The sequence below is a fragment of the Columba livia genome, chromosome 3 (genome assembly GCF_036013475.1).
Source record: "Columba livia isolate bColLiv1 breed racing homer chromosome 3, bColLiv1.pat.W.v2, whole genome shotgun sequence".
NCBI classification, from domain to species: domain Eukaryota; kingdom Metazoa; phylum Chordata; class Aves; order Columbiformes; family Columbidae; genus Columba; species Columba livia.
The window spans coordinates 95894903-95907834 of NC_088604.1; the positions used below are offsets into that span (position 1 = coordinate 95894903).

Genomic DNA, 12932 nt, shown 5'->3' on the forward strand with positions numbered 1-12932 from the left:
GACACCAGCCGGGCCAGGCCAGAGCGAGAGGCCGCTGCCAGCCCCGGGCGTCCTGAGAACCAGCCCCGGCAGCGACACCTCCCCCGGAAAGCCTGCTCGCCCCCCGCCGCCAGCACAGCCTCGCCCCGGCCCCACGAACGGCCACCGGCCCTCAGCCCCGCCGCCGGCCGGGCAAGGCCGCTGCCGACCGCCGGCCTCGCGAGCCGCCGCACCCTCCGGCCCGGGGCCCGGGCCCGCCGCCTCACCACTGCGATCTCCTCGGCGGAGCACTCCAGCAGGCTCTTGTCAATGGCCTGCACCTCCGCCTCCAAGTCCGCCGCCATCTTCTCTCCCCCGCCCCGCGCCGCCGCCACCGCCGCCGCCAAGGCAGGGACACCCGGAACCGGGCCCGGCCGGCCGCTCTGCCCGAGGAACCCACTTCCGCCCCGCCCCGCCCCGCCCGGGCGGCACGGCCCGCGGGGGCTCTGGGAGTTGTAGTCCTTCTGCGGCGCCTGGCGTCCGCACGCGCACCCCCGCGTCTCCAAGGAGACGGCGCCCGTTGCCCGGGGCCGCGGTGCGGGACTCGGCGCTGGCCCAGCCCGGCCCAGCCCAGCCCAGCCCGGCCCGGCCCGGCCCGGCCCGGCGTCGGGGAGGGCGGGCGGGGGGCTCAGCACCCCGCGCCACCGCCGTCTTCACGCCGTCGTTTGCCCTTCTCTCCTCCTGCAACGCGACGCGCTGGCCGGAGCGGGGGCACCCCTCGTGAGTGAAAAAATCAGTAAATAACGTGAATGTGGCAACTACGGCTTTAAGAGAAATGTTAGTAAATTGCAGGAACCATAAATCCTGCAGGTCAGCCCTCGGCCTCCCCGGGCTCCCACACGGGCCCCACACGGCCCAGGCTGCAGCATCCTGGCTCGGCCTTGCTCAGGCAGGGCTCCGGGTGTGCAACTCGCAAGTATCACAGGATCACAGAATGTTAGGGGTTGGAAGGGACCTCGAAAGATCACCCAGTCCAATCCCCCTGCTGGAGCAGGAACACCCAGATGAGGTTACACAGAAAGGTGCCCAGGCGGGTTTTGAATGTCTCCAGGGAAGGAGACTCCACAACCTCCCTGGGCAGCCTGGTCCAGGCTCTGGCACTCTCATTGCAAAGAAGTTTCTTCTCATATTTAAGTGGAACCTCCTGTGTTCCAGTTTGTACCCATTGCCCCTTGTCCTATCATTGGTTGTCACCAAGAAGAGCCTGGCTCCATCCTCGTGACCCTCACCCTTTACATATTTATAACCATTAACGAGGTCACCCCTCAGTCTCCTCTTCTCCAGGCTAAAGAGCCCCAGCTCCCTCAGCCTTTCCTCATAAGGGAGATGCTCCACTCCCTTCATCATCTTTGTTGCCCTGCACTGGACTCTCTCCAGTAGTTCCTTGTCCTTCTGGAACTGAGGGGCCCATAATCCTGTCCCGTAACTCTGTTTCGCTGTGGTTAATGCAGTCTCTTTGCTGTTTATGAGGCCTCTCTGAAAACCTGTTGTGCCACTGTTGTAACCATGGGTTTGCCAGCATGTTAATTACAGCCGGGCCAAAAACCCAGCAGACGCGTCTTTAACTTTGTGTGTACAGCCCCATGGCACCTGAGCGACTGGGTGAGCCATGCTGAGAACTTCACCTGAGATGCCACACCTGCCACTGCTGGCTGCAAACTTCTGTGTGGGCCTAAGCATAACGTGCAAACTAAATATTATTTCCAGTTCTGTCAGCCTTCACGGAGATAAGGACCCACCCTGCGGGAACCTGTACCAGCAAATCCTGCTGAGGAAGTCTCTGCTCTGCACAGTTTATACTCCCAAATTTAGACAGTGCACAGGAGGTGAAAAAACAGGTAGGAGGCAGAAAAGACAAACTGAGTTATAATTACCTGAAGTACTAGCTGAAGGTGGCCATAAGTGTTACCTTTGCCAAACAGTACTAACTTACAACAAAACTGTGCTTTGAAAGTGAGTTCCAGTTCATAGCTTATATTCCTTAACAATTTTTAAACATTCTCACAGTGGGTATGCACAGTTGGTTTCTCCCTTTTTTTGTCTCATTTCTTTCTTCTTCCTTCTCCTCATTCTCCCCTCAACTAATAATTTAAGTATTGAGTTACCCTAGGGAGAGATATATCTGTGCAAGCAGTAGTAAGTACATCTATGGCCATATATAAGAAAGAAGGTGGGCTGCGTGCCATTGCCTGGCTACTCTCGAAGAGATTGAACATTCTCTGCATCAGGGGGCAGCAGTGCACACTCACATATTAGTCATACTATATAAGCATTGGTTTCTGAAACCTCAAGGGTTTATAAATCATCATGTTTACTTACATACTGTATTTGGGAGTTCTGGGGAATTTTGATAGTAACGGAACATACACGTCTGGAAAGATGGATTGCAAGAACTGAGAAAGATGGGTTTAGCCAGTACTACGAGGGAATCATGAAAGGATGAACTTCAGAATATTAGTTTCACCTCCTAATATTTAAGAATAAGATTAATTTTTCTTTGCCTGATTGTACCCTTACTATATGCAGGGTACATCTTTTGACTGTGTTTATTTTTATATCACTTGCCACTATTTGAATAGAAAATAATTATATATTCCTTAGAAGATCTGTAAAACCCACGCTGCTTCTCATTCATGCACTGTTGATGCCTGAGGAATACAGAACATAACGCTTCTTTGGAAAAAGGCAGAGGGTGAAAGAAAGCTGTATGATTTAACCGTCTCTCTTCTGGGCTTCGTGTAGAAAATGTTAGAAAAATCATGGGGTTTAATAATATGAAAACCATCTTATTTTACCTAGGAAGATGGGTGACCCAAACAGAAATTAGACTGCAAAGCCATTATTTCCGTATGAGCATAACAACTGCTCAGGTATCATTTTATAGAACTTTGGGTAGAATTTTCCATAATTTTTAGCCTGTGCCATTAGCTTCATAATCAAATATATTATTCAAATTCAGGACCAATAATTAAGATTGAGGAGACTGTCTTCCTTTTCTGCCATAAAGCCTAACTCTTCCCAGGTCTATTACCAGATAGAAATTGAAGAAAAGATATCTAGGGAATTTAATGTTTTAACAGGGTTAATACATTTCTTCACTCTAGCTGATATGTTTCTGGGTCTCACCTTGCTTTTGACACACAAGATAGCCCACAGAATGCTACAGACTACGGTTATGAAAGGTGCAGATATCACCTGTATCTCCTTCAACTCTTGAACTGTCTGTTTAAGCACTGCTTGCTTCTGCCATTAAAAAAAAATTAAAAAAACCAAAACGTAAATGGTATTTTGACTGGGAGCAAATTAACTCAATTGGGTTCCAGTATTTTTAACAAATACAGCATCCATTAAAAACACAATGTAAATAGGCATAACTGAGCAAATATTAATCATGACAGTGGAGACTGATTGTTCCTTTCTCAAAACCATTTTAGAAGCTACTAACAGAACAAGATCTTCCACACTAGGAGACTGCATCTTGATGCAAGTCCAACAGAAGTCGCCAAGCTGAAGCCCAGCTATTTTGACAGATAACGGGCCTCCTGTAGAGCATGCTCCAAAGAGGTGGTCTGCTCACAGAAATGATTGTCATCTTGGCTGAGTATTGCTTGAATGATCATCTTCAGAGTCTGTTGCATTTGTGAGTAGGAATGGATGAAATCATAAGGTAAGGGCATGTTGGAGGGAATTTTTAAGTGGCTGGTTCGCTGGTGTGTTCATTGTACCTTAAATGCAGTCAATTTAATATCACTGTATCAATTTGAATGTAAATAGAAAAATATTGCATATCTAGACTGCAGGGATAGGTGTCTTCTTTATAGAAAAATAAAATGCTATTTAACTTTCCCCACATTGATGGAGTTTCCTGGCAATCATTATGAAAGTCAAGTCTCGTGAGAAGGATTCAGAAATGTTTCTATTCTCTGTGAAACATTTATCTCCTGGTACAGTTAAAAAACATTTTAAAAGCATTTATTTCCCCTGTCTGCTCTCTAAAACAATGCTGCAGTTGTAACTTAATTTCAAAGTTTAACTGTTAAAGCAAATGATCAGCATTTTGCTGCATTAAGTTGATATTAGGTACCTATATCTAAGATCATCACTGTGCAAAGACATTTGTATCCCTTTAATCTTCCCTAAGTCAGCAACCCTTTCCACCAAATAAAGCACGTGTCTAAGTGTAGGATTCAGGTTTACATTTTCAATAACAGTAATTTTGATAAAACAGTTTGCTTGGCAGATACTGCATGACCAAAGTAGTGATTTTTACATTGTAAATATTATTTTTAAAGTCATTATCATTTACATCATTTCCCTCCCTTCCTCTTCAGTGCTGGGTGAGATAGGTTTGTAGTCACCATCTCCTACATCGTCTTCAGATAAATTCAAATGGTAATTCTTTTATATCTGTACTGTCAATTCCAGTGACAAATTATGCTGACCAGAATAGAATTTTGCCTGTGATAATGTTAATTAAAAGATGAATTGTGAATGAGGCGAACAATGACACCCAGTACTCGGTGGATTGATAAGACATAGTTCACCAAGCATGACATTATTCAGAACAATAGAGCACACGGTAATCTGCAAACACAGGTTATTTTATGAATTTGGTTCTAAATTAGAGTATTAAAAATACTATCTGACAAACTGTAGGCGATTCTTTGTTCCTTGGAGGCACTAATGCTGTAATATCAGCCTGTTCAGCAATAAATCAGAATAAGCTTTTTTTTTTTCCTGCTTTGTCTTTGCATTATCTTAGATTATAGGTGTATAATATTCTAAACATGATATCAAGAAAAACTATTTTTAAAAGACAGTAAAAGCAGAGCATATTGCATAATAACAGTGAACATAGGAGACATAATGGAAAGCATAAAGATACTGTGGCCATCTTCTCGTCTGGTGAGTGCTCTCTGCGTATCTAGCAAAGGCAGTTACGTAACTGATTGTTATTGCATTAGGCAACAGCAATATTGCTAAGCAAACCGATGTGCAGAATTAGAAAGCATCTTCCACAGTGGAAACGAAGAAAAAAAGACAGAGGAAGGGTTCTCACTTAACATCCAGGAAGAGGGCAGGGCAAGAGGGCGTGCATCTTCATTAATGGATCATGTCAGGGTGACAATGTGATTTATTCTCATCACGCAGCATCTTAGAAAAAATACAGTGCAAACTCCATCCATGATATTTTTGCTGCTTTCTGCTGTGTAATGTGTCAACAGTCTAGAGCTCAAGCTGGTAAGTTAAAATGCCAACCTCTCAAAGAAATTTAATGGGAGCTAAGATAATAGCCAGTACTGAGTTGTACAGGGGGAAAAAATTAACATGGGAGCAAAAGAAAAAAATGCACACAGAAAAGTGCCTGATCTCATTTGTTTTGACCGTAAGTTCAGAACACTGCTAGTGTATATTTAGACATAGCAGTTAATGTGAAAAGTTCTGTGAGCTGGTACTAAGAAATCCTCCATTTGTGGTGCATGGGTGGTCAGCTTTGACACCCAGGAGGGTGCAAGCACCACTTGAAATTTTTGCTGTAGCTGACACCCTTCCCCCCCGCTTATCCAGTGAGGCCGACAAACACAGAGGCTTATGTTGCAACCTTCCCTTAGCAGGCCTTTCTTTTGTGTGGTTGAGTGTTTTTCAAGCTTGAGCAAAACTATCCTTGAGACGTCTGCCACTCGTGTTTGTGTGGCAAAGAGGTGGGAAGGAGGGTGTACAGACAGGTAGCCACCCAGATTAAGTGTAATTGTGTATGCTATGTTGCCAGAGGACCAGACTTTTAAAACCCCTGCACTAAGAAAGAGCAGTCACCATATTTAGCATCAACTGCAGCACAAGAAAGCCCATTGTCAAAGTTAAGAGACCTAAATCTGTTCTAGGAGGTGGAGGACATGGTGAAGTAGGTACGTTAAAGAGCACAGCTACAAAGCAAGAGGACCTTCCAAGTCATGACAACTTTGGCAGCTGCCCTGCAGGAGTCTCGAACAGAAGGGAAAATCTTGTTTTTCCACGTTTGCATCACTAGGTGGCAATGGGCTGCCCAGGCATGGCAGTGCAGAAGTCCTCTCCTGCTGCTGCCACTCCAACCCTCCCCTGCTCCCACTCGCTCCAGTCTGCAACCGGAAGGGTGTGGGCGGTGGAACTGGAGGAGCCATCCGATTTCAGAGGGTTTTTTCTAGCAAATCAGGCTTTAACTGCTTAGTGACTGGTTCTTCGGAAAATTCCAGATATTTTTGGGACGGGCCATGTGTTAGAAGATGAGAAATGTGCTGTGAGATGCTTGGGGGCCATGGACAAGGCCTTGGGTGGCAGGAGAGGGAGTGAAGCAGGAGCGGCTGAGGAGCTGCCCGCAGGGGTGGGGGCAGGACAAGCGCAGCCACGGTCATCCTGCGGCAGAAGAAACCAGAGCAACCTCCTCTGGCAAGGCCCCGAGCAGCAGCACCACAGAGGAGCTTCTAGGTGTCATGCACAGCTGGACACCACGATGGTGACGCTCAGCGATGTTGCTTGTTCTCGGCTGATGGAGACAAGAACTGATGCAGAGCCACTGGAGGAAGAGTTCTTGGCTCCATGTGAAACCACGTTTATGTGCAGTTACACAGAGGAATTGGGGACATAGAGCCCACAAGCAAAGGCAGAGTGGATGAAAGATTTATCTTGGAATATGAAAATGCTTTGAACAAGTGAACTAACTCTTCTTCTTTTCCCCTTCGCACAACGGAGCAATTTTAAATTAGAACAGGTTGTAACAGATTTAATTTAGATCACCATGGTGCCTAGTGTAAGGCTACAGCATTTTCTAGTTTATCTTTTTCCCCAATTTTAAAGGGCTAAACAGTTTTTAAATTGTGAGTTTGTTATAGAATGCACGGCTGCTAGAAAGTTCTAACCAATTAGAATTATTTTACTGCACCATGATTAATTTTGTTAGATAAAACTACTGAAATACAACTGAAGGTAGAAATAAAAAGCATTTAAGTGCCGTACAGCCATGATTTACTTTTGAGAGATGCATTTAATGCTGTCTCCAGCAGAACAGCTTCATCCATTTTCCAAACATTCATTTGTTTATTTCAAGATTAGTCTCAGTTATAAACAGACATTAAATCACCTCCAGGCCCTAATACATTGTAATGAAGTATTGTAAACCATGTAGTATGTTGGTTTAAACAATGTAATCAGAAAGCAACAAAACCATTTTCTCCTGGTTCTTGCAGGCTCCCTGACTTCTTCTGTCTGTTAAAAGAAAAGTTCTTTTTAGTCTGTAAATGTCAAGGTCAATCAAAGGTCAAGTTTGTGCTTTTGAGCCATGGTTCCTTTCAGGTTATTGGCTTTGTTTTATTACTAAAAGGAACCATCCATTTTGGCATATAGAGCAAAGAAGTCATGTAATCCTATTAAATACAAAACCAACATGTACAAATAATGGGGAAGGTTTGACAATTGCACAAAAGCCCCCTTTTTTCTGCCCACGGTTAAGCCTGCGCTGAGTAATTAATGGTCCTTCTATGAGCCTGTCTACACTGGGAAAACTGCCTAACTAGTTTTCAAAACACTCACTTGAAAACTGGTTACAAGCAGAGCCAAGAGCCCCTTTTAGGGAAGCTGGCATCCTTCTATTGCGATGTTCAGGAACGGTGGGGGACAGAAGCAGCTACCTGTCACCTTCCATCTCAGAGCAGAAAACGGCACAGAAGGAGACAGGCACAGTCCTAGGCAGAGCATCCTCAGAAGCTGAGACTTCAATGAACAAGGAAGTAGGAGGGAAGCATCTGTAAGAGAGTTAAGGCTAAAAGGAGGTACTTTAAGTTATTGGAAAATAAACTTGCTTTGTTGGCAGTAGAGAGAAGTGGAAAGCCAGGGTTACAGCACGCAAGTTGAGATGTAACTGGATCGTTTCGTACTGGAAACAAAATTTAAGACAAAAAATTAATTACAAATATCTCACTGATTTCCTAAAGAATAATATTTATGCATTATGAAAGGTGAGTAAAAGAAACCTGGTATAATCAGAGGTGAAAACAGAGCAAAGGAAATGTAGGATAATTTAAAGAAAACTGTCTTCACACTGGTATCTACATGGAGGTAACTGAGGGAAAATGCTAAGGATTTCATGTTCAATTAGTTATGATCAAATGTCAACTACAGGCTTGCAGTGCAGTCAGTTCTGCTTGTCTCTTCTTTGAGGGCAGCCAACTACAGTATGTGAAAACTACTGAAGCTGTGCAAACCCCAGTTTTCATAAACAACATTCATAACATTATTTTCACATCCCTCAGACAAGTATATAGGTTATCACAACCTTAAAATCTTTGTCTGCTGGCAAGGCAAGACATTACCATCCTAGAGCATATGCAAACATATGAATCCACTGGATCTGTTACTAATAAAAAGAGATGAGCTGATTGAGATTGCAGATAACAATTGCAGATAAGATGAAGAACTGCATGAAACGTAGGCAGGAGCTGCAGAAATGAACACCAAAGCAGACATACAATTGAATATACTAAGCATTACAGAAGTGGAAATGGGAAGCAGAGAAATCTACGTTACCCAGATTGTGAAACAAGCCTTACAAAAAGCCAGACAGTAAAAGTTTCCAGCCGATCACATTGCAAGGTGAGATATACAACAGAGATGCTTGGAGTTCAAGTGTGGAACAGGTCCAAGATCTTCAGACAGCCCTGGAATAGGAAGGGAAAAACACTGGCACGCTGCTCAGGAAGAACCTCCACGCAGGCCTGACCCTTAAACATGACTGCAGAGGTTTTCAGCAGACACTTAAGAGAGAACAGCCTCTAATGGGGCAGTCTTCAAACAAGTCTGGAAGAAGCCTCACTCAACCCTGGGTTTGCTCCCTGGGTTGAGCATATTTGAAGAAGGCCACAGGTTCAGTATGAATAATTAAGGCTGAATTTATTTTTTGGTCCTCCTTTGTTCCCAGCGGATGGCAAAGAAAGTGAAATACACCCACAACCCCCATCTGGGGATTTCCTCAACTGATATACAGTCAATGTATAATTAGCTCCTTTGCCTCTCTCTGGGGCACAGAGGAATTATCGGTGTCTCAATCTTCAGCTATCACTAGCGGCTAGATTAGTCAATTGGCGAGAGACTCAAATCAAAAAGCCATGAAGCTGTACCTGTCCTCCCAAGGGGGGTCAGAGGAGACGTTTGCATGATAAGAGGACATATACACTGTAAAACGTATACCCAGAGAAGCACAAATATATGCCTTGTCATTGTTATGATTTCTGAATAAAGTGAAATGGATTCTGCAGGCCAACACATCAACTAAATAAAATGTTGATTTGAGAAACTGCTTCTCCCTACCTAGATGTGACTGGCCATATTTCTTCAAGCTTTTCTAGCAAGATGGCAATGCTATGGGTACCGCAGACTAAGAGATGAGCCTCCTGGTCCTCATCTTACCCAGTCACCACTGGTGGGTTCCCAGGGAGCTCTCAGATATGGAAGACAAGTTGGAACTACACATGGCTAGAAGAAAACTTTGGTGACCTTTACAGAAAATTCCACACTTTTGTGACCCAGAAGAGTATCTTTTTTTTCCCTTTGAAAACAATTTCATTCCCAGTTTGTACCATTAGCTCTCTTCTCAACAGAACAGATCCCAAATCCTGAGACCTTTAGTCTCAGAGACCTAAGGTTGTATCTGGAGCTCTACATGGAGATTGTCTGGGGGATCCTCTGTTTAATTTCCCAGCTTTATTATTTGTTTGGAGACTCACGAGCCATTTGAATGGGATTGAGGCAGTTTCTTCATCTCTAGAAGCAAAATTTGTCCATCAGAAAACATACTATAAAAACCCCACCATACTATACAAAAACCCTCACATACTTGAGTATCCCTGGATTTACTTGTCATCTGCCACCCTTCAGCTGCTGCTGGCAGAATTGTCACAGCTATAGAGTAAATTGTTTTTCCTCTACTATTAATTTTGTTAACCTGCTTTACAGGGGTCCCTTGCAGTTCCCTGTCCCTCTACAGCTATACAGTAACTCCATGAGATTTTCTGCTTTCTGTTTTTCAGTGCAGCTCTCACCTCCTCAAGTGTGTTGGGGCCACCAAACAAAAACACTGACACAGAAATGTAAATGTACTTGTCCTCTACTGTAAGCGCATTTCCATCACTATAAAATATGTTACAGTTTATTTCAATTTGATGATGTAAAGTGCCTTATATCACTATAAACAGAATATATTGTATATGTATATATAGGAGATACGAGTCTAGCCATGCTAGTTAATAGTATTTTTTAAATCATGCAGCTGTATCCTTACAGTCTAAATGCATATCTGCCCACCATCACATAGATAAGAAACAAATATAAGATACAATGAGGCCTAGAAGTGACTGGTATATATGACTACAGCAGACTTGTATAAAAATTCAGGTTATGGTCCTGAATGGGCAAGTTCAGAGCAGAAGATGTGAATGGTTGTTTTCTTTTAAACTCCTTTAACAAACCCTACACAGAGTACATTTAACTCTGCATAAAATCAAAAAATAATATGCTTCTGTGCTGAGGAATATCAAATAGAAAACTGAGAAACTGCTGGTAGGGTGACTGGGATAGTTCTGATCAGAGATGGCTGTCTGAGCAACTTCCCATAATACACGCTGTGCTATTGCCAGTATTGTATCCATTTCTGACAGACAAAATCCTGAAAAAAAATGACATTGCTGCCATTGCACTGAAATTCACTATATACACTGGAAAACTTTAATCTTGATTTTAGCTATCAGTGTGGACTTGGATGTGTTGCACATCGTGGTAGGGAACCACACTGACTTAATCATATCTGTATTTAGATATTATCCTCTGTTACAGAAAATTAGTTAGATTAACTGCAACTTGAAGTTAAGATGCCAGGCTTCCTTCTACTCTCATCACACATCATTTCCAAAACTGTTTGCCTTTTATCTTGAGAAAATTTTTGCATACAATGCTTCATTTTTCCTTCCCGTACGCAAAAGTATGAGTTCTCTCATTCAGGAAGCACCTTAGAAAATAGTACAGCTCTGTGTAACAAGCTGTCCTAAAGCCTCTTTTAGTATATGTTGGTTTTACCACATAATTGATTTTTAAAGCCAAGAAAAAACAATTCGCAGAGATTGGTGAGGGCACTCAATGGAAGTTGTAGGAGACACTACCTTAAATCTGTTACAATATTTCACTGAGTTTCAAGTGTCTGTAAATGCAGTTTCCACTGAATACTGTAATTGAGCTTAATCTTTTTCTGCAAATGGGACTGTCTTTCTTTCCAGCAGGACATCTTCATACTCGCCGCTTCTTCATACAGCACTTTTCAACTGTTACCACCAGGAATCCACACAAAGCCACGAGGATAAAACTACTTCTTGCATGTCAGTCAAAGCTCCAAACATTTTGAGTTGGGCGTGAGACTTAATTGAAAAATATGGGCCTGTCTTTAAGACATAACAAAGTGCAAAACATAGTAGACTTGACTTCACACTTTACCTCTGCAGCTACTTTCCTGGATGAAGTTGGACCACTTCTGTTCCGCAGTTTACCCATCTGTAAAGTGGGAACAGTATTACTGGCCCCTGATAGCAAGACTGTTTCAGATCTACTTATACAAAAAGCTATAGCACAGTCAATGGTTTTAAAGTTTAGAATAGCTCAAACCACACAATCAACTTAGAAATCTGGAAATTATTAAAATAATAAAATGATGAGATTTTTATTTATGTTAATTTTATAAAGATACATGAATTTTGTATATTTATGCATTCATAACTTAAGAACATATGCAATGTAATTTATATAATATGTATACATTATACAAATTTGTAAATTTATAAATACACATGTCAGTGTACTTTATAAAACAAAACATTTCTTCTTCTCCAGTGTGTGAAAAAGCCTCAAAAACTGGAACGTTGCTCACTAGGACACGATCTCGCAAGAACGGTCCATGTCACTGTATCTCTTGTGTGCACAGGTACATGCCCACAGGTTAGTCCTGACAATGTAAGTGACTCTTCCAAGAGAATCAGGAATTTATACAAACCAAACAAAGTGAGAATGTCCCCTTTAAAACTCCCCATGTCTGCAGCTCATTTTCCTCTCTAGGGCTTGCACACGCTTGCAAATCAGTAATAAAGTCATTGAAAAAAACTCTCAATTTGTCACTATATCTAACTTGCCTGTCTCTAATTTCTTTACCAAAACATTCCCAAGCACTTTGAAGGCTTTAATCTGTTTCAGAGCATCCCTGGGAAGCAGCGGCGTATCTCCTGCGTGCACAAGTGCAGGGAGCCGCAGGAAGGTCGAGAACGGGTCCTGCTGAGAGCTGCTGGGAGCCCCCATCCCACAGCCCCCGGCTCCATCCACACCAGCCCCGAGTCCCGGGGGCTCAGCAGCTCCCGCAGGCTGTGCTGGAGGAGCAACTCAGTCACCAACTCACACACAGGCAACTCTAAGCTCTTAAAAAGTTACCAAGGTTCAAGTTGAGAGGAAACCAGCATTTGTGGAGTTCCAGAGCTGACTGTGGTGCAAACAGCCATGAAGGTTCACTTTTCCTTTTTTTTTTTTTAGGTCCACTGCTTAGATCAACCCTCTTAAAGAGCATCTTATCTGCTAGATGAGATAGCAGCCGTGGCTTCGTAACAATTAAAGGTAATTTAAACTGGTGCAGTTGCAAATCCCGCTTTTGGGCACACAACTCCGCCTCCTTTTCTGCTACTCACCTGGCTGACTTGGTGGAACAGCTTGGGGGAAGATTCACACAGGGTTTCTGCCGGTGCTGGGAGGTGATCTGGAGCGGCGAGTGTCAGAGTTGGGTGCCAACGATGCAAAACCACACAGCCAGAGGCAGTGACTTGTGGAGGGGACAGCAGGACCTCAGCCAGCACTATTTGCTT

General features: G+C 43.5%; 1 protein-coding gene and 1 long non-coding RNA gene across 5 annotated transcripts in view; one reads left to right on the forward strand and one right to left on the reverse strand.

The window, feature by feature from the left end:
- Positions 1-409, reverse strand: part of UBR2 (ubiquitin protein ligase E3 component n-recognin 2) — a 57639-nt gene extending 57230 nt beyond the window's left edge. For 2 of the 4 annotated variants that reach the window (XR_010471601.1, XM_065058338.1), the window contains exon 1: positions 246-409. Coding sequence is in view for 3 of the 4 variants with exons in the window: in XM_065058338.1 (XP_064914410.1) it covers positions 246-323 (78 nt within the window). In the remaining variant the exon portion in view is untranslated. The remainder of the gene's footprint in view (positions 1-245) is intronic. The other 2 variants (XM_065058335.1, XM_065058336.1) reach the window with 1 other exon arrangement.
- A 189-nt stretch (positions 410-598) lies between these two features.
- On the forward strand, positions 599-3667 carry LOC135579122 (uncharacterized). The gene is made up of 3 exons (XR_010471602.1): positions 599-738; positions 1735-1856; positions 3453-3667. It is a non-coding gene; the product is annotated as an uncharacterized LOC135579122 (long non-coding RNA).
- Positions 3668-12932: the final 9265 nt, after the last annotated feature.